Below are 22,483 nucleotides of genomic sequence, written 5' to 3'. Positions count from 1 at the left end.
TATTGGAATATGTAACTCATGTTTTTAAGGAAGTAGTGTGCTGCACAAAGAAATACATTAGCATGACTTCTGGTTTCAGCACATGCTGTTCCCACTTCCTTCCTGTCTTGTTACCTATCTAATGCCTCTTAGTCTTTCTTGACTTGATGTAGCTATAATTTCCAGGAAATCTGGATGAGGTATGCCTCCTGTGGCTCTTGTGGCCTCTTCTCTATCTTAAATCTTCCTGTTAAGCAATATTATGATTGACCGTTTATCTTTTTGACTTGTCCTCCAGTCTACAGACTTCCCGAGGACCTCTAATACATATTGATTGGATGCGTAAGTGATTGTGGGTCAGATGTCTTGTCAGGACACATGAGTTTTGGTCTCTCAGATGATTTAGGGCATGTTGCCATTCCAGGGTTTCTTCTAGAATCTCTGGGTCAGTCTTTTAATGGGGCTTATCTCCCAGATTCCTGCGTAATCAAGCTGCCTGCAAAAGAGCTGGTCTGAGAAGATTTGGAGCACAAATAGCTCTGTTCTTAAAGCACGTTGTTACTTACCACCACTGTTTTATTCTGGCTGCTTTTCTGTTCTTTATTTGCCATCAGCCAACATATTCTAGGGAAGGTAGAGTGCAGATGTGTTTTTGAGACTCAAAGCCATATGAAGCCATATGAGTCTCTTGTCATAACTATAAGTAGGGCCTTAGGCTGTGTTTACTGCCTCTAAAATAAACTTGGTGCTTAGCTTCTCAGTTGCAACACTTCCCCAGCTTTTATGGGAAAAATATAAACAAAAATAAAATGTTGTTTTAAATGTAGTGTCAGAAATTAAATAAATTACCCTCAATAGTGCTGTATCTTTTAAAAAAATTTTTTTGGAAGAACTTTTCAGGAAAGCACCCTCCACAACAAAACCATACTAAAAAACCAAAAACTTTCTGCGTTTGGTAACTGGTGATATCTCATCCTATTCTAACTGATAAGTTTGTCTCCTCATTTTTTTCTCACATTATGTATCGTCCGTGTGGTGTAGCAACATAAAACTTAGTCTGTGGGCAGCCTGTGGAGGTGCAGTTCTCAGCTCTTCCGTATGCGAGCTGCATTAATCATGGGCCAATTAGCTTTCGTTTGTCTCAGTCACTTCTGTAAAATGGAGAACACAATAGTACTCAACTCATGGGGTTATTGTGAGGATTAAATGAGTAGAAAAAAGTAAAATGTTTATTACATAATTTGCTTTTTTTTAAAATTGAAGAAGAATTGACATATAGCATTGTATTAGTTTCAGGTGTACAACATAGTGATTCAGTATTTATATACATTACCAAATGGTCACCCCAGTAAGTCTAATTACCATCCATCACCATACCAAGTTGTTACAATATTATTGACTATATTCCCCTTGCTGTACATTGCATCTCTGTGTCTTATTTATTTCATAACTGGAAGATCATACCTCTTAACCCCTTCATCCCTTTTTGCCCATCTCTCCCAAACCCCTACCCTCTGGCAACCATCAGTTCATTTTCTGTATCTTGGAGTCTTTTTCTGTTTTGTTTGTTCATTTGTTTTGTTTTTTAATTCATATAGTATTTGTCTTTGACTTATTTCACTTAGCATGGTATCCTCAAGGTCCATCTATTTTGTCACAAATGGCAAGATTTCATCTTTTCCTATGGCTGACTAGATATATATATAGCTAATTATATATATATACACAATATATAGCTAATTATATATATATACACAATATATAGCTAATTATATATATATATATATAATGGAATATCTCACACACACACACACCAACACGTACACACCCCACATCTTTGTTATCCATTCAACTAATGTTTTCATTTTCTTCAGATGAATACCCAGAAGTGGAAATGCTGGATCATATGATATCTCTATTTTTTTAATTATTTGAGGAACCTCCTTACTGTTTTCCAATTTATATTCCCACCAGCAGTGTATGAGGGCTCCCTTTTATCCACATCCTTGCCAACACTTGTTATTTCTTGTATTTTTTTAAAAAAACATTTATGTATGTATGTATGTATGTATTCATTTATTTATTTATTTTGGGGGGCGCAGCTCAAAGGGAGAGGGAGAGAGAGAATTTTAAGCAGGCTCCACACCCAGTGTGGAACCTGACTCAGGGCTCGATCTCACAACCCTGAGATCATGACCTGAGCCAAAATCAGGAGTCAGATATTTAACTGACGGAGCCACCCAGGTGCACCAACACCTTTGTTTCTTTTTTTAAAGAAAGCTCCATGCCAGCGATGGAGCCCAATGTGAGGCTTGAACTCACAACCCTGAGATCAAGACCTGACCTGAAATCAATAGTCAGACGCCTAACCGACTGAGCTACACAGGTGCCACCTATTTTTTGATGCTAGCCATTCTGACAAGTATCACATGATATCTCATTGTGGTTTTGATTTACATTCCCCAGACGGTTAGTAATGTTGAGCATCTTTTCATGTGCCTATTGGCTATCGACACATGTCTGCTTACTTGTTTTAAAGTGGAGTTTATTGAGGTATAATTTACATTATGCAGTACAATTCATCCTTTATAATATAGTGCTGTTAGTTTTGGCAAGCACATACTGTCATATAACCACCACCACAGTGAAGGTAGAGAACATTTCTATCCGCTTCAAAATTTCTCTCATGCTCTTTGTAGTCAGTGTTTCCCTCCCCCTGTCCTCAGACCCTGACAGTCACTGATCTGTTTTCTGATCCTATACTTATGCTTTTACAGAAGATCATGTAAATGGAATCATGTCATATAGAGACTTCTGAGTCTGTCTTCTTTCGTTTAGCCCAGGGATTGGCAAACTTTTCCATAAAAGCTCAGGTAGTCAATGTTTCAGGTTTGCAGGCCATAGCATCTCTGCTGCAACTTCTCCACTTTGCTGTTACAGTCATGGACTATCCACGAATGACTGGGTGTGGCTATGTTCCAATAAAATTTGGTTTATTTAAATAGACAGCAGCCAGATTTGGGTGGAAAACCATAATTCGCTGACCCCTAACTTAGCAGAATGCATTTGAGATCCATTAATGTTGTCAGGTCTATCAGTGATTTATTCTTTTTATTGCCAGTTATTGTTCCATTGCATAAATACAGCACAGTTTGTTTAGTCATTCACCAGTGATAAATAAAGCCACTGTAAACATTTGCTACAGGTTTTTGTGTGAACACAGCTTTTGATTTCTCTTGAGTAATTACCTAGGAGAGGATTGCTAGGTTGAATGGTGTGTGTTTACTTTTATAAGAAACTCAAGTTTTCCAAAATGGCTGTTTCATTTTGCATTTCTGCCAGCAATATAAGAGAGTTCCAATTGTGTTGTATCTTCACCTGCACTTGATATTGTCCACTTTCTTTTTTTTTTTTTTTTGGTTAAGTTCAGCCTACTCTAAAAGACTGTGAAGAATCTTAGAAACTAAGGTAAAGATGCTTACCTGTAACCTAACTTAAACTGGAAGCTCTTGAAGGCTTTTACACATGGAAATGACATTATTTGGGTTTTATAATGCTGACCCCACCTGCAGTATGCAGACCGACTTGGAGGTAGGCATGGTGAATATGTAAAGACCTGTGACTTGAAAAGTGGCAATGAAGATGAAGTGACTGGGCCTGGGACTTTTTTAGGAGGCGGAACTGATAGTACTCAGTGATTGATCAGATATGGGACTTAGGACAGTGGCCTAAGCAACTAGATGCAAAATGGCGCCTTCCCTGATGAACATTGATAGGGAAAATTTTTCAGTTTTGAGATATATGTGAGACATCCAAATGGAGGTGCCAAGTAGGTAGTTTGATGTCTGGGTTCTGGGATAGGGGAGCAAAATTAGACGTCAGTGTGGTGTAAAGTTATATGACCATATGGAGGTAGAAGAAGTTCTCTAGAGTGTCTCTAGAGAGAGACCCAAGAGGAACCTAAGTGCTTAATGTTGAGGAGTAGAGGGACCTCCAGAGGAAACTAAGAGAGAGTGTTTAAGAGAGGCTGGAGAGAGAGAGCTCAGCTCAGACAATTGTCTCTCAGATGCCAAGGTGAGTGACCAGAAAGTTGTGTGCTGAGGTGACAGCTAGGATGACAGATAAAACGTGCTGACTGGATTTCGCAGCAAAGTGGACATGAGTCAGTTGTGGTGGTGGTGGTGGTGATGGTGTGTATATGAAAATGAAGATTAGAATGAATTGAGGAGTTGGTTGAGTGAGTAGGAGGTAAGGCAGTAGAAAAAGCAAGGGTATACAGGACTTTCCAGAATTTTTAGGGTGGTAAAAACATACGTAAGAGGCATTTTTTTTTTTTTTTTTTTTTTTATTCTTAAGGTGAGTTGAGATAGAGTACGCTGGGCGGGGAAGGAAGATACAAGGGATAAAGACGGAGAAACAGTGCATGCAGTCCGTGGAATGAGAAGCCCACAAGGCATGAGGGGTGCCCATCAGACCCAGCATACTTGCTGAGGAAGAAATTCAGTTGAGTTTAATATTCATAGTTATGACCTGTTAGCAGAGTAGAACAGGCGCCTTTTAGTGTTACCAAGTTCTAATGACTTATATCATGATATAGTCCTTAAATTTATTTCCTGAGTATTTCTATAAAACTTACCAAGCAGAAAATGTCAGCATTTTTTTTTTTTTTTAATGTGTGAAAATGCTCTGGCAGTTTAGTCACTTGTCAGTCTTATGTCCAAGTACTACCCATCTGTCATGGCCCAGTTGAATCCTCAGATGAAAGACCCTCCCTCCCTGACCAGAACAGTCATAGCCTGGTGCTTCTTTGCTTTACTTTGGCATTTGTTCTTTCTACGTACTTTTATACATGTATATACTGCATATATATATGTATATATATAAAACTCTTCTTCTTTTTCTTCTTCTTCCTCCTTCTCCTCCTCTTCCTCCTCCTCCTTCTTTGATGATAGAAGGCAAAGCCCATGACAGAAAAATGTCATGTTCCCCCAAAACCTAGCAGTTACATTTATTTAGTTATGGTAAATGTATGTAAATATGTATGTAAATGTGAACGTGGGGAAATGGTTATTTGTAGATAAGTGGAGGAGTTGTATAAAGGAGAATAAGATTTTTGTGGCTTGCATCTGGATTATATAGCCTGAAAAATTATGGCACCCGATTATAATCTGTTTTTATGAGACTTAGTAAAGTGTATTTTAAAAGTTCCCATTTACATGTCACTAAATGATTAAATTATTTAATAAGTAATAGCAACAACTCTGTGGTGGTACTTTACAGTTGACCAACTACTCTCCTATCATTCATCCATCAGACTGAGGACGACTCAGAGGTGTAGAGCTAGAGACATCACAGGGGTTTATCCCATTCTACAAAGGAAGAAACCAACGCCCAGGGAGATAATGTGTCAAAAGTCACATACTGGTAGACAAAAGAGTGCTGAGACCAAAGCCAGGACCCTCTGATGCAGGTTTCTTTCAGTGTCCTCTGTGGCTTCTAGATTTATTTTTATAGAAATCCAATTGGCCTGAACATAATTAAATTCAATTTTAAGGAACAACTTGGTTTATTTTATTTAAATGAATAAAAAAATCACTTATCAGAACAATATTATGCTTGGAGTTAAAATCACCTTTTCTTGGACAGGCTTTGGCCTTGTGGTTCAGAGCTTCCTATGTGGCGCCTACAGCAGAATGGGAAAAACACTGCCGGCGTTAGACTGATGCTAGGATTTAGAGGAAGGAAAATCGAAGTTACATACCTGTGGATAACTGTTAGAGCAACTCTAGCCAGCACTGTTCACTATAGTGATTAAACCTACTATTAGCATTTTACTTATCTATATTCCTGGGCTTTTGATTCTAATTTCTGGCAACTTTTCTTTTTTTAAGACCATCATTTTTTTATTAAGGACAATAGTTTACCTTCTAATGAAAGAAAAACTAGAAACAGGGAAGGTCATTATCCTTTAGTGGGGGCTAGCGCTGGCTTTATTTTATTGTTAAAGCTTTCAAAAATTGAAATAGTGTATATTAAATATATAAAATCTATAATTTTATATTAAAACATTTAATGGGGAAGCCTTTGACTAAAATCCTTAAAAAAAATTATTTCCGTTGGCCATAGCTGATCATTTAAACAGGACAATAACTTCCGTTAAGGGGATTCTTCTTTGATTATACTGACCTAAACTCATAGACCTCCAAGCTCTAGAATCTATTTTTGCCAGGGAATTAAGGAGTGAAGAACATATCCTTTTAAGAAATTACAGAAAGGCATAAAGTGCTTTTTTCCTCCTGCTTTCAACACTTCTAAATGTTATCTGAATGAATTACTGCTGTGGGGTAAAACATTTCCTTCTGTTCTCCTATAAATTGTGTTCGACTAGGTATTTGGGAATTGCTGTACAGTGTGGGAAATAGTTGAACGTGGCTATTTATGAACCCAAAACAAGCAGTTGAGATATTGAATCTGAAACCAGGTGTTCCCTGCCTAAATAGTTGTGGCTTATTAAAACAAAACAAAACAAAATACGCACCCCCCCCCCAACCTCCCGAATTGTAAGGACTTTTCTTTTCTACAGAGCAGTTAGTCCTGTGGCACCATGTGGACCGTGGACTACGGCCTAGCTTTGGTAGTGCTTGTCTCCATTACACATCTTTTAGTACACCGGGAGGTGTCTTGCATTGGCATTCCCCATGAACAATTAAAAGCGGACTTTGGACTCTTTCTCACACCAGGTGAACCTGGCCTATGTCGAAGCAGCCGAGTGCATCTCAGAAGCTGTTAACAAGGAGCCTCCTTCCAGAGAAGCTCAGCTGCTGACTTTGCAGAACGTGTCTGAATTCGATATCCTGGTCATTGGAGGAGGGGCAACAGGGTGCGGCTGTGCACTGGATGCTGTCACCAGAGGTGAGTATCCACGTGGGTGGAGGTTTTCCGGAGGGCGGTTTCGGCTCCGCCCACCCTGGCCCCCAGTCAAACAGGCAGCGTGCCCTCTAGGCTAGCAAAGTCACATTTCTACTGCTTTGCTGGGCTTTCCAACCGTGGTGAAGCACCTTCATAGTTTCTCAATTCGGGGCACTCGCACAATTTTAAAATTAAACATAGCTGGTATTTTACGCGTAAAGGAATTTCTTTAAAAAGAAAACTTTAAGTTCCTATGAGTTCATGAATTTGCTGTTCTTGCTTATTTCTAATCTCCTAAAGTCAATACCTTTTAATGAAATAAAAAATATTTGTATATGGTCTGAAATCACATCGGTGTCAGTGAAGGGTAGAAAAGATTTATTAAAACGAGTTAATCTATTAAAATAATTCTTTTTGTTCCTATATCTCTTAAAAGCGTTTCTCCCAGTGAAATATGGACTTCAGTTTGGGAGACTGGGGTTTATGCGAATTTATGATGGAAAAGACTTGTTGCTAACCTGTAGTTCTGTCTCAGGCACCCAATTGGTCAGCATTAGGAAAGGCATGATGAGAAGCTCTTTCAAATCGGAAACATGACATGTAAACAAAGAAATTTTAGTATGTAACACTGATGCTCTTCCACTTGATATATTTGATAAAATAATTTGATTTTTGCCTGTGGTTATTACTGTGGAGTTTGGGGTGAAGGAAATCTGGGTGCATATCCTGGCTCAGTGGCTTTATTAGATGTGTTTATAGTTGTGAACACACCCACATGCACTCACTTGGGCAAATTCCTTAATTTCTGTAAGGTTCCTCGTCTTTCCAATAGGAAAAAATACCTTCTTTGAATGATTGTTGTGAGGATTAATCGTAAAGACTGCTTAAAACAGGGCTTGTCACACAAAATAGAAGCTCGATAAGTTAGAGATAGTATTTATATCTGCCATTTAAATTTATTATTTTTATTTTTAATTTTGAGTAGGCTCCACATCCAACATGGAGCTTGAACTCATGCCCCTGAGATTAAGAGTCACATACTCTACCACCGAGCTAGCCAGGCACCCCTCTAACTGCCATTATTAACATGAAGGCAAAAGACTTTTATTTTTTTATTATTAAGATTTTATTTCTTTATTTTAGAGAGAGAGCACTGATGTGCGTGAGAGCCTGGTAGGGGGAGGTGGGTGGGGAGGGGAAGGGACACAGCGTGTGGAGCCCACATGGGGCTCCATCTCATGACCCTGAGATCACGACCCTGAGATCAGGACCTGAGACCATGACCTAAACCGAAAACAAGAATCAGATGCTTAACCAGCTGAGCCACCCAGGCACCCCTAAGGCAAAGACTTTAAGAACCAGCGGTCCTGGAGAAATAATCTTTGTGGTATCCTTAGATGTATCCAATCGGGCTGGGCACTGTTGCATGGAATTTTGACTCTGGATTATTTTACTGTATAAGGTTCAATATTTATTGCAGTGTCATACTCAATGGTAATAATTTATTCCATGGAATAATTCTTCTCATATTAAGTTACTGCCACATCCACCCTAGACTTACATTTAGTTGCCTTACATACCTGGTAGAATTTACTCGTAAGAAATGAATAAATTTGGCAAGATTTAGGCACATGAGCCACGAACAGGAAAGTGCCCTAGATTTACTATGAAAGCATAGGACCTGCACTGAAGTTTTGATCCACGGAGACTTCACAGCTTAGATCCTTCTTGTCACTTCTAAATAATGGTAAATTCAAATATAGGTCTTGGAATTTATTGTGTTGTCAGGCAGTCCCCAATTTTCACAGAACTCCCTGTTTCCATCCATGGTTCATAATTTGTGCCACATTATTCTCGGACATATTAAATAAACCAGCTGGAAAGAATGGTTGCAGTTATCTCAAGGTATTAGAACTCACCTCTCTCCCCTGGAGGCCTAAGGAGAAGAGTGGAAAGGGAGGGCATGTTTGTAAGGAAGGAAGGAAGGAAGGGAGGGAGGTCTTGTTTGGGCCTACCCCTCCCAGGAGTTAGAATTGATCAGGTGGCAATTTTCTGTCCTAGCGGATCATTTCCCCAGTAGGATTCAGAAAAATACATTTTTTTTGGTGTTTCCAGTTATGTTCATGTTATGTATTGAAATACAGAGCAATTTTTAAAAATTATAGTTCCACAAATATTCACAGACTGCCTGTTGGATGCATGGCAGTATGCAGGATACTAATGAGAATACAAACTGGGTTGACAGCCGACACCTTTAAGGTGCTCACAGTTCTGCTTGTCTGTATAGACTCAGTTACATCATGGAGAATATGTGCCTTTCAAAAGGTGTACGGACATTCTGGATCTATAGAGCTGAGGGTCGTCATATTTGCAGAGGATGGTCAGGAGAAAGAAAGCTGCTATTTTGCATAGGTAGAATTTTAATAGGCAAACATTGCTTAGTGAAAGTGTTGCAATATGAGGGAACACGTGGGAGGAAAAACATGGAGTCAGTGTGTGAGGGAGAGAGCAACGGTTCCCTTTGGAGCATCGAGCTGTGTAGAGGGGGTGTGAGAGAAGGCGAGGAGGTGGGACTGGGCCTGGTATGCCAGAAGAAGGCCTTTGGACTTTCCTGACCAGGCCACTTTGAGACCCTGAAGAGCATTTGTGGTGATGAGGAATGGATAGGCTGTAAGGAAGGAGCTGGGCTGCTCATAAGCTTTTAAGAGATCTAGAGACAGAGAAAACAGCAAGGAGGTAACTCGATGGTGTAATAGGATATAAAGAGGGGAGGCAACATGTGCAATTGCTTTCTTCCTTCCTGCATGCTTCCTTCCTTCCTTCCTCCCTTTTTCTTTCTTTCTTTCTCCCTCCCCTCCCTTTCCCTTTGCTTTCCCTTTCCCCTTCCCTTCCCTTCCCTTCCCTTCCCTTCTTTCAAGAGGAACAATCTGAATATTTCTGGGGACTCAGGAAAAAAACCTGTACAGGAGGAGAACCTTAATATGCAAGCAATAGAAAGCAACATGTGGAACAAGGATGCCAAAGATGTGTCTTAGGTTTGGCAGGGAGATAAAGAGACATCTCTCAGAGACAGAAACAAAGGGTAAAGATTCTAAGATATAAAAAAAGGAGCTTGTGTGACCACAAAGAACTATTTTTATTCACACAAAACCAAAGAGATGTTCTACTTACGGCTAGGAGTAGGGGACTTCCATGTAGAAAAGATTTAGAACTACTGAACGGAGAATGTGATAGGGAATAAGGGGTCACTTTGCTGTGGTTAGAAAATGTAAATTTATTTTCTATGCAGGATGTGTGTGTGTGTGTGCGTGTGCGTGTGTGTGTGTGTGTGTGTGTGTGTGTGTGTGTGTGTGTCTTGTATTGCTTAGAGCAGAGGCAGAGAAAATACACAGTAGGATAGAACGCGGGATGGAGAACTGACTGGATATCAGTGATAGAAGGAGATGAGAAAAGATGCTATGAAGGCAGAGGGGATTGTTTAAATGGAGACCTACAACTGGTAGCGGGGGTTGAGGGGTGTTGGAGAGCCAGCTTCCTTCAAAGAGTTAGGGTAGGTTGAGGGACTGAGGGTAATGATAATGATGCAACCCCTGTTCAGTGTCTTTGCTTCCTTTCAAAAAGTCTCGCTTTCTAGATTTGTATCTTTTTCAAAGCCTAGACAAGATCATACTATAGTCATTACTTTGTAGTGTGTTACTTTCAAATAACGGTATATTTAATCATGTCTATGCTATTCATTCTTTTTAATGGCTGAAGAATTCATCCCAAGGATGTTCTTGTTAATGATTCTTTAGGTTTCAAGTTTTTTGTTTGTTTGTTTGTTTTTCCTATTTAAAACAAGACTGTTTGTGAGTCAAGTACTGATCCAGCTCTGAGAATAAACAGATTAGTAAGATGTGGTTTTTGTCCTCCAGGGGCTTATAGTTTGTTAGTCTTTGCTGAACAAGTGCATTTTTTCTTTGGGCAGTGAAGGACATTCGGTAGTGATGAGGACATGAACTGGTGCATGAGCTGATGACCTCAGTCATGTGAGGGCAGTGATGGAGACGGTGGTGATGATGATAACTTTGGGAAGATAAGAGGTTCCAGAGTCTGGCTGTTGACCAGATTTTAAATTTTTATAGTTAGTAGCGATTGACTGAATGTCTTATATACGGAGCTTTATATCTGTGGAATATCCCTTATAAAAGGGATGGATAAACCTTAGTTTGTATTTCTTTTATTATGCTGGTAGCCCTTGGGGGGGTAGGATTTATAATTAAAGTGTATAGAGATGCTGAAGTTAATCTGTATTTATCCTTTTACTACAATTTCTGATCATATCAGTAGCCCTCTGAAGTGTGAAATAATCATGGGCATTTGGTTAATGAATTGTGCATTGTTGCTGTTCATTCATGGAATTTGCTCTTTTATTATATTTGATGCTTCACTTAACAACAAATTTTGCTTTCTCTGCATTTGATATGTTTTTACCAAATTATTCCTGATTGTTTCCATTAATCTTTAGTCACATTTGACAAAAATAAATTACTGTGATCTTTTAAAGTTACCAGTAATAATTAGATTTTTCAGGACATCAAAGTTTTGGGGGAACCACCAGATGTTAAAGGGCTTGTCTAGAAATGTTTGCACAAGCTTTTTGATGAAATACTATGCCCAAATGCAATTTTGGTAATGGATAAACAAAGACTGTAGAAGGCAGAGAAAAAGTCATGAAGTCTTCCTAATGAACATTTATTTGCATTCTTACCCTCTGCCTTTTCTTGGGAATCAATTTTCATTTGTTTCATTTGGGAATATGATTTTATAAACATAATATGCACAATTCTCATCACGTTCTTCTGCAGGTTTCCAGAATCAATAGAAATCGCTTCTCTGTTTAACACTGGGTCCAGTCTCCGGGCAGGAGCCCAGTCTTGAAGTGCAGCTGGAGGCACTCTGCCCCCAGGGAGAGCTGAAATGAGGAGAATCTGATAAATATAATCACCCCCACAGGGTTCTTCAAGGTGGTTTTTTTTTTTTCAGGTTTTTTTGTTCTTTTATGTATCGAGGATCACCTAGGACATTTTTGGTTTAAAAATCTGATTTATAAGTTTAGCCTTTACGGCTTTTAATTCAAATTCCAGAGAAGACTGCCTCTTGCAGGAGGGAAACATTCATTATAGTTCTCCTGTTCAAAAAAAGGTATACATACTTTTAGCTTATGAATGGTATGTGTCTGGTAGTTCCTTAGTTCTCAGTTTCTGCTCATCTAATGTAGTATAGCCCAGTGATTAAGGATACAGGTTGTGGAATTAAAATGAAGTGGGATCTAGTCTTGGCTTCATCACATACTAGCTTTATGAGCTTCTACAAGTATCTTAACCTTGTAGAGAGCCTCAAGATTCTCAGACATAAATGAAAGAGAACAATGACACTTTTCTGCCTAAGTAAAGGTTTGTGAGAGGGAGGAGGTGTGTGCATTGTAGAAAAAAGACAGAAGAGGGAGAGCCTGGGAAGATAGTGCATTCTGGGAATTACAGGTCTGCTCCTTCACTCCCTTCTACTTCCACCCCTCTACCACCATGACAGAAGAGAAAAATCCTATTTCAGGACAGGAGACTTGCAACAGATGAAGTTTGCAGTTTTCTGAACACTACTAGTTAGACCCGATTGCAAAGTCCTACTAAAATTTATTGGAAATTTAATGTAATTTTAATTAATACACTGCTTTTCTTTGACAGGAGTTGGGGGTGGGACTTGAAAAATTATGCTAAAGTTTAACTGGAAAAATAAGCCTATGAGATTTACCAGATGAATTCTGAAAAAGAATAATGATAGGGGCGACTGAGTGGCTCTGTTAGTTGAGTGTCTGCCTTCGGCTCAGGTCATGATCCCAGGGTCCTAGGATCAGCCCACATCAGCTTCCTGCTCAGCACGGAGTCTTCTTGTCCCTCTCCCTCTGTTACTCCCCCTGCTTGTGCTCTCTTTCTCTCTGTCAAATAAATAAATAAAATCTTAAAAAAAAAATAATAGTAGAAGATACAGAGATCTATCAGATATTAAAGTGTATTCTAAAGCTACTTAAATTAAAATAGTTTGCTAAACAAATATAGAGATAAGTGGAACAAAAGAGCCTAGAAATAGATCTAAATACATAAAATTCAGAATATGGTGAAGTCAGGATTTCAAATCTGTTATTATTAGTTATTTAATAAGTGGTGTTGGAGTATCCACTTTCCCAGGTTTTTGTATGTATATACATGTGTGTATGTATATACACATAAATACATATGTATATATATTCTATTTGTCATATTCCAAGTGAACCAAGGATATAACCATAAAACACCATAAATCTATTAGAAGAAAGTATATGTGGATATTAAAAAAAAATGTAGTAAAGAAGGTATTTTTAAGCAGGACAACAATAGAGCCATTTTCCTTTTGGAAAATTTTGCTAAATCTGATTTCATAAAAATTAAAATTTATCTATGGCAAAAATAAACACATGTGAGACTGGGAAAATATTTATAACCTAGCAGACAGGGTTTGTTATATTGTTTTCAACTTTTCTATATCCTTTACTTTAGTACGTCTATGATAAACAGTGTAAGCTGGATTCTTTTGTGTTTTTTTTAAAGTTTATTTATTTATTTAAGTAATCTCTATGCCCAACATGGGGCTTGAACTCGTGACCTCAACATCAGGAGTTGCATGCTCTTCCGATTGAGCCAGCCAGGGGACCCTGGATTTTTTTTTTTTTTTTTAATGCTTAATAGATAGAATCTATCTTTATTTTTTAATTAAGTTTTTTATTTTGATTCCAGTTAGAATCTATCTTTAACTAGGTGAATTTGATCCATTTAAAGGTAGATTTTATCTATTAAGCATAAAGAAAAAAGAATGGAATTTGATCCATTTCCATTTGTTTGGATCCCATATATATTTATTTTGTATTTTTTACCTTACATCTTTTATTTTACTTCTTTTCCTTCCTATGAAATCACTTTTGGATCACTCTGTTGCCATACCTTAAGCTCTATATGTAGAATTCTTTCCACCCTCGAGTCCCATCAGAGACTTTTCCCAGAGTCAAATTGAGGCTCTTGACCCATGTTGATACTGAGCATTGTGCAGACCAATTGCTGAGGCAGCTGGTGGTGCTTTGGCTTAGGTGATGCTCTCTGTGTCTGTCTTCCTACCTCCTAGATATGTACCCGCAGATAGTCCACAGCCCTGGACGGTGGTCTGCAGAAGCATCTCCACCATCACTTGTACTGGCTGAAGCCCTTCTTTAGTTCCCAGCATTCAGGTGGTCAGTCCGGCTTCCTCACCTCTCCTTGCAAGGGAGACCTGTATTCCTCTCGCCCTTCAGGGATTGAATTTTTGGTTGCTTTTGCCTGTTTTAGGCCCAGGGCTCAGCAAGACAGGCTTTGGCCTAACCACTCTGCTCTGTTTCTGCTACATTTCTGATCCAAAGTGTGTTTATTTTTGAGTCAACCACGTTCTTTAAATATACATAGAGATTATTTTCTCTGTGTTTGCAGACGAGGAGGAGTTCAAAGCTGAACTCATAATGCCATATTGATCAAAATTTTACCTACAGCAATTTATAATAGCAAAAACCTGAGGTCTGGTTTAATAAATTGGGTACATTCAGTTATCCAAAAGAGGCTTATGCCTATTTTCAGGGAAAATGTCTAAAATATATCATAAATTGGAAAACAAGTTGTGAAGAATGAGCTTACTAATTTTGTTTGTGTTTAAAGCAAAAAGGTACATAGGCTGTAACTTTCATAAGCACATTAAATTTCTGGTAATATTTATTTATTTATTTATTTATTTTTAAAGATTTTATTTATTCATTTGAGACACAGAGATTCAGAGAGAGAGCGAGAGCATGAGGAGGGGGAGAGGCAGAGGGAGAAGCAGGCTCCCCGCTGAGCCAGGAGCCTGATGTGGGGCTCCATCCCAGGACCCTGGGATCATGACCTGAGCCACAGGCAGACACTTAGCCATCTAAGCCACCCAGGCGCCCTAAGTTTCTGGTAATATTTAATATGGGACATTTTTATTGTTAACATTGGTTATGTCTGGATTTTGTAACTAGGAAGCCAGTGGTGTGTTAGTCTCTCTTTTCACCCCTTGGATATTCCTCCTCTCTTTGAACACTGGCAGTTTTTATAATAAAAAAGTAAAAAGAGGAAGCAACAACAGCAACTCCTTTCTTCCCTCATAACTGCATTACTCTAATTAATGTTATGGCTTAATACATTTTTGTGCCTCCATAATCTGTGTGTACTTAAGGAACACAAAGTATGTTAATGATACATTCTAGTGCAACCTGGTATCTTCATTAATAGTTTATCTGTTTCCTAATATAAATAGCAATAGTATTAAATAACCAATCCAATATTATACAATTATGTAAACTGTTAACATTCTTTGTTAGGAAAAACTAGGCCAATGCATAGGATTCATATTGCTGAGGATTAACAAGCCAGGTTTACTTTGCACTGTAGAGTGTTATTTTTTTAGGGAATTGATCTTTCATATAAAATGTTCAGCCTTTGGGTTAGTCCCTTGTCAATGGCATTGGCTTTCTGAAATCCAAAGGTAAGTGCCCAAAGCTTTTCTAAAAAAAGATAAAGTTTCCTTTCCTTAAACTACATCATTTTTCCTTTATGGGGCATGTGGCTTTAATACTTATGCTATGGTACTAATGTACAGAGTGTCTAAATTTTTTGATTTGTATATTACTTTGGTGCCTCTGCTAGGTAATTTACAGGGATTTATCTCTCCTTTCTATTTAAAAATATCTAAATAATGCCATATCTAAAAATTTATTCTAATGAAATAATTAAAAATGCAAAGAGTTTAAACGAAAATATGTTGCAGTAATATCTGTGAGAGTGAAGGTATGAAATAACCCAAATGTTCAAAAATAGGGAATTGAATATAAATCATTGTAAATATTTAATGTAATACTATTCATACATTAAAAATGAAATTATAGAAAAATATGTATTGACATGGAGAGATGTTTACAATAAATAACGTTAAATGAAAAAAATGGAAATTTTCATATGATCCTATTTTTGTAAAAATGTACATATATGATTATATACATGCATAGAAAATGCGAACGTTTAAATGTTCACAAATGTCAACTGTGGTTATCTCTAAGCAGTGCGATTACAGGAGAGTTTTATTTTGTTCTCTTTACTTCTCTGCATTTATTATATTGAGCATGTTTTCATGCATAATAAGATAATCAGTAAAAGGTATTAAAATATACTCTGTTCTATATCATGTTGTGAAAGTTAAATGTCGTACTGTTCTTCCCCTTAGAAGGTAATTACTTCTCTGTATTCATCCAACTGTCTTGAGCCACAAATTGGTTTAGTTGGAAGCGCTTGGTAGCTAGACGTTCTCACTCAGGTCAGCAAAGGCGAAGCTGTAAAGAGCCGTATTTAGTTCATGCCCCTTGCCACACATCCCTCAGGATACAATTTGAACTTGATAAAAGATGGGTTGAAGATGACAGAAAGGCAGATTTCAGTTGACTTTATTCTTCCACTGTAGCTAACCTTGTTATCCCATCTAAGATTTTCAGAGTCATTTCACTCCGAATATTAATACTTCACCACTGTCATGAAATTCCTGTGAATACCTACTAAAAGCAATCAATAATAAAAAAATAAATAAAATAACAGTACCACTCCTAAATGTTCTGGTTCATCTCAGCAGTGATAGAGCTCATCGCTTTCCATAAAAAGTAACTGCTAAGAAGAAAAGAAAAAAACAAAAACTATTCCTCATAAAATCTTGAACTAGTTTAGTTGAATTACTATAAATGCACAGAGAGGTCAGCCCTTCGTTGCTAGGCATGTGGGACGGCCATTCTTTCTACTCTGAGGGAAGATCTTCCCGAGCTCCTCAAATCCACAGCCAGGAGTAGTTGCCCCCCTTTTTTTTTTAATACTTTATTTATTTATTTGACAGAGAGAGAGACAGTGAGAGAGGGAACACAAGCAGAGGGAGTGGGAGAGGGAGAAGCAGGCTTCCCGGGGAGCAGGGAACCCCATGCGGGGCTCGATCCCAGGACCCTGAGATGATGACCTGAGCCAAAGGCAGACGCTTAACAACTGAGCCACCCGGGCGCCCCCGGGAGTAGTTGCTTGAAGCCTGCGTACATTGTTTTTGATGTCCTTCAAACTTAATTATTTTACCTAAGAACGCAAAATATCACTTAAAATACTGTTCACTGTCTTTAAAAAGGTAAAACAGTACCCTCTTTTCACTTCCTTACTTTATACTTAAAGTATCAGAAAACTGAGCTCTGAATTTTGGATCAATAATTTTTGAGGGGAGGAAAATTTTGGATTTTTGAGGGGTGTAACAGAAAGGAACATATTAGATAATGGAACTGTGCAAGATTATAAGGCTTTTAAAAATTTCATTGTCTTTGCTTTAGTTGGTTAATTAGTTAAAAATATATTTTTGAGAAGGCGCCTGGGTGGCTCAGTTGATAAGCGTCTGCCTTCGGCTCAGGTCATGATCCCAGGGTCCTGGGATCTACCCCTGCATCGGGCTCCCTGCTCAGCAGGAAGCCTGCTTCTCCCTCTCCCATTCCCCCTGCTTGTGTTCCCTCTCTCGCTGTGTCTCTCTCTGTCAAATAAATAAATAAAATCTTTAAAAAAATATATATATATATTTATGAGAAACAGAACTTCTAGTAATGTCTTGATTTTGCATCGTTTACGTCCTCCCTCATTCCATTGTTCTCATTCAACAAAAATGAGAAAACATTAGTGTATAATAGCCGTTGAAAATTTTAAAATATTTTCTTTTTTTTCAAATATATGGGTGTTTTTTGTGTTTGGTTCTGAAAACTTTTGGTAGTATTTTTAGGTTACATGGTGCTTGAATATATCAATTTAGCTATAACTTTGGAGGTTACATTTTTATGTTTTTTTGCTCTGGAAGAAGCAGTATCATTTCGCTCCAGGAATTCTGGTGGGTAGCTTGATGAGATGGCACTAGAAATAATAGGACAAGCAAAACAGCCTGGTTTGACAGAGGAGCCCATTTTAACTTTTGTTGGTATTCACTAGGGTTTCTCACATAAATACATGTGAATAACTTTTTTAAATGTCCAATACTTGCAAAAGCAGTTTTGAGGCTTTAAAGTGTTAGCTCTCACTTACATATCCTGAAATATCCTCCTGAGATGGCTTGCTAATTCCTAGAGTAGTTCCCTGCCTCACACTCTGTCAGTTTAGGAAAGAAAAAAAAAAAGATCCATCCTGATAACACAAGCCCATAAAATTCTCTCCTCATATCACTCTCCAGTACCATCTTCTGCCTTGTGAGGCTGGACTCAGGAGCAGGGTTCATTGCCCTGCTCCTGCTGTATGGCACACATCCCCTAAATGGTCTGCCCGCCATCTCTTGCCCCCTCCACCCCTGCCCTCCACCCCTACAGAGAGATCTTTCTAGAACATTAATCTGATTTCTCAGCTTAAAACACTTTGGTGGTTCCCCTGACAGCACAATTGTGTTTCTCAAAACAATATCTGAGAATTTCTGGAAAAAATTGAAATGTTATTCCTTTTTTATAATCATCATAATACAAAAAGCAACCAGCAATACCTTTCCTCAAAATGGATAACTTGGAGCTGAGAACAGTGCTTGGGTTCATGCTTCTGTAGCATTGATGCCAAATCTTGTACCTTCTTTTTTTTTCTTTCTATAATATTTCTTTTATTTTCTTTATTGTAGTATGATTGACATATAACATTAGTTGCAGATATATAATAATTTGATATTTGTATATATTGAAAAACTATCACAGTGAGTCTAGTTGTACTTTCTGACAAAGTATGTGCTTCTCAAACCAATCCACAACTTGGAGCCATGGTCTCAGAGGCATTTTCCTTTTCAGGAGACTCACATATTACTTACTTGTGAGAAACAATTGCCCATAGGATGGAGTCCAGATTTCCCAGTGTGGATGAAAGGCCGTTTGTGATCTGCCTTTTACTATTCCTCCCCCTGGATCTCCTTCACATTGTCCCCAGCCCCTGAGTGACAAGTGGCCCTTAAATGAGCTGGGCCATCTCAAGCATTTGCCTTTCTCTTGCTTAAGTACTTTTTTTTTTTTTTTTTTTTGCCAGTGATCATTCCTTCCTCTCCTATCTTGAACACGTACTCCTCTGTAAACTCAGCTTTTCTTGAAGACCCCAACCCCAGGTGCAATAAAAAACTTATACTGTGTTTGCAGTTATTAATCACACGGGGAATCATGCCATCAATAAGCTACCTCAAAATTTAGTGGCCTAAAACGACCTTTGCTATCACACAATTTTGATGGGTCAGGGATCTGGCTGTGCCTGAGCCTGGGTTCTCTAGCTCTGAGTGCTTCCTAGTAACTCCCGAAGTTGTTGGCAGATTCACTTCCTCACTGGTGTTTGGACTGAGGCCTCAGATCCTTGTGACCTGTTGCCTGGGGGCCTGCCTTAGGCTGTGGTCTTGAAACATGACAGTTTGCTTCATCCTAGAAAGCAAGAGAGGGCAAGAGAGAGCAAGCAGGAGTCACAGTCTTCTGTAACCTAGTCACAGAAGTGGCATGCCCTAATTGTTGCATTCTGTTCGTTAGAAGCAAGGCGCTAGGTCCAGTCCACACTTGCGGGTAGGGGATCCATGCCGGGAGATGGGGATTACTGGATATAGGCCCAGGTGGGGAGCCGGGGGCTGGATGGGAGGGCTCTCTCACTCTCATGTTCCTGCCTCTCATGAGGCAGGCATCTTGGTGCCATGACTGGATTTCCAAGGCTAAATGAGAGGTATAGTTTAAATAATCTGGCTCTTAAATGCCCTTCGAAAGTCAACTCCCTCACCCGATCTTCAACTGAAGACACAATGGTCTATGTTAGCCCTGCAAGAAGATCTCTCTGTTGGACTTAGTAAGAAAAGGTGAAGAAACTCACCAAAGCAGAGCATTCTTGAGATTACCAAATGTAATCTTGACGATGCAATTTTAGGTTTATGTCCTGATTTTAACTTCTAACCCAGAGTAAGATAAGAGTTCTCTGTATTTGCAAATCTTAGCACCTAAAAAACTGTTGCACTTACTTGCCTCTCTCTGAGCTGGGAGCTGCATGACAGCTTGGTCCATGCTGAATTCATCTCTAATGCCAGCACTTTGCCTGGCACTTACGTTCTCCATATTCTTTTTAAATATATGTGCTAACTTGACATATTTTCCTGTTTTTTTTTTTTTAATACATTTAGTACTGGATTTACTAAGCATATCTGATAGAGTTTTCAGAGTCAAAACTTTGACAGATCTTTGTCTCGCATAAATGCTTCAAAAGTGTGACCTGGGGCTGCAGTACCTGTAATTTCTGTGTTATTTTTCTAGTTATTTAGAACATTAGCACTTTTGCCCTTGAATCATAGTTCTCTACTTTTCCTCCACGGTTTCCAAGTATTTTGTCCTTTTGAGTCAAGGGAATTGCCCTGATTTTATGATGACATTTGGGTACGATATTTAAACTGTTAAAAGTTATAAAAATGACCCTTTGGTATTAAATGTAATAAATGGCTCTGAATTGAATACATGCACAGATTCTCTTATATGAGCTTTGTGAGCCCAAACTTTTCCAGTTACATATTCTCATTGTAATTGGATTCTATGACATTCTCTCATCTACTATGAGTATGCCAGGCACTGAAAATTCCTCATGGCTCGGTGTTGATGTATATGTTGCGTCTTTTGGAGTTTGGGGTTTTATCTCTAACTAGTGTATGGCACTTGTCGTACTGTGGGTCCTACCCAATCCTAAGAAGCAGGGATGGCTCTGTAAGAAAAGGAAACAAAACAAAGCTGTTTTCATCCGCAAGAGATTTATTGCAACCCTCAAAGAAAGGGGCAGAGACATGGTTTCTAGAACCAACCTATCTTTGCTCAGCCTCACCTTTACCAAAAATATTGTCTTGTCTTTACTCATGGATACTCTGCACTGGGTTTATTTGTCCTGGCTTGTATTTTTCTTTGTAATTCTATAATACTGTGCTTGCATGTCTTAGACTACAAATTCCTCAAAATCAGAGGTTGTTCTCTTCCTTCTTCCCTTTTGATGCCTTTGGTTTTTTCCCCCATTTTATACCCACTCTAACACCACTCCAGAAATGGCAGCCAGCACACAGGAGGTCCGGTCGAGATTTATGGATGACGTGTTAGAGTAGACTAGGGATGAGGGGCTGGGACGTGTGAGAGACTTGTAGTGAGGGATGAAGGTGAGTTCCACAAGGCTTCGAAACAACACTGAGTTAACTCTGCATGGATCAGGATGGGTGCCATGCTCTCCTTTGACCCTCTCAATGCCCCGGAGTATGTTACTGCCATGAAATTGTACTGTAATATTTTCTAGTTGTGAGTCATTCACAGTTTAATATGCTTCTAGTTCTGGTTTGACTTTTCCCCCAGGAAGAGGCTAAAATCTCTTCATTATAATATAGACAGTGTACTGCACTTTGAATACAAATTTATCCATGTTCAGAGTAATTTTTCTTGTGATTGTCTCTACCCTGGAGAAGTGCCTTTAATGAATTACATACAAATTGTGTAATTTAAGAAGTTAATTTGGTTTTCTGGTTACACAGGACTAAAAACAGCCCTTGTAGAAAGAGGTGATTTCTCATCAGGGACCAGCAGCAGAAGCACTAAATTGATCCATGGTGGTGTGAGATATCTTCAGAAGGCTATCATGAAGTTGGATATTGAGCAGGTAATTGTGTATGCTGGTTGTTAAACAAAAATTGCGACTATGCTTTTTTCTAACCAATTAAAGCAGGGTTTTTTTTTTTTTTTAATGGCTTTTAACATTTCTTCCTGTTGGAAATACCTATTTAGTGTGTATTCTGCTGGCATATCTTTCAGGAGAGGTGTGCCGGCTCTTTCCTGTAGCATCATGTTTATGGGTAATCAGGGGCATTTTCCATGCAGGCATGTCAAGGTAGCAAATTTACAAAATCACCTTTGGATATGTTGCCTTTTAACAATTGTGATGGTTTGTTTGTTTGTTTGTTTTGCCAATGGCTACCACATGGCTACTTTCCAGACAGTTTCAGGGGGCCCGTGTTGTAATACAGGAGTGTTAAATTGATCCTCTTACTGTAACTGCAATCATACACTCATATTGCCACTGACATATTCTTAAGGAAAAGATGATCTGAGTCATGCTTTTCTTATGTCACACTTTATTGTGTCCAGTCTGCCACCATTTGAAAACTGCCAAGGCAGTGTGGAAGATGACATTTCCCAGAGGGGTAAAAAAAATCAGCTGAACTCCCTATCTGCTTCTGGTACATGAAAAACATAGCAGTGCTAACTTGACATTGTCAGTTTCCAATGTGTCCTCTTTTCTTCTGTGTCTCTTCGGCATCATGATGGATGCAAAGAAAAGAGCATAAGACCTAGAATCAGACGACTTGTGATGTGTTCCAGCTTATTTATTCAATGTCTATGAGCCTCAGTTTTCTCATTTTTAAATTAGTGTTATAGTAGTAATCCTGGCTTTTCAGAGAGACATAACGAAGATGAAGG

At 38.6% G+C, this 22,483-nt stretch overlaps 1 protein-coding gene across 3 annotated transcripts in view; it reads left to right on the top strand.

Annotated features, from left to right (window-relative positions):
- Positions 1-22,483, top strand: part of GPD2 (glycerol-3-phosphate dehydrogenase 2) — a 140,041-nt gene that overhangs the window by 50,734 nt on the left and 66,824 nt on the right. For all 3 annotated transcript variants that reach the window (XM_088021698.1, XM_028113036.2, XM_028113037.2), the window contains exons 3-4: positions 6,720-6,891; positions 21,541-21,665. In XM_088021698.1, coding sequence (XP_087877824.1) covers positions 6,720-6,891; positions 21,541-21,665 — 297 coding nt within the window. The remainder of the gene's footprint in view (positions 1-6,719; positions 6,892-21,540; positions 21,666-22,483) is intronic.

The sequence above is a fragment of the Eumetopias jubatus genome, unplaced genomic scaffold (genome assembly GCF_037043125.1).
Source record: "Eumetopias jubatus isolate StellerSeaLion01/CBP00866 unplaced genomic scaffold, mEumJub1_p1.0 scaffold_3, whole genome shotgun sequence".
In the NCBI taxonomy this organism is placed as follows: Eukaryota; Metazoa; Chordata; class Mammalia; order Carnivora; family Otariidae; genus Eumetopias; species Eumetopias jubatus.
The sequence above is the reverse complement of the archived record's forward strand: the minus strand, read 5'-3'. Positions and strand labels throughout refer to the sequence as shown.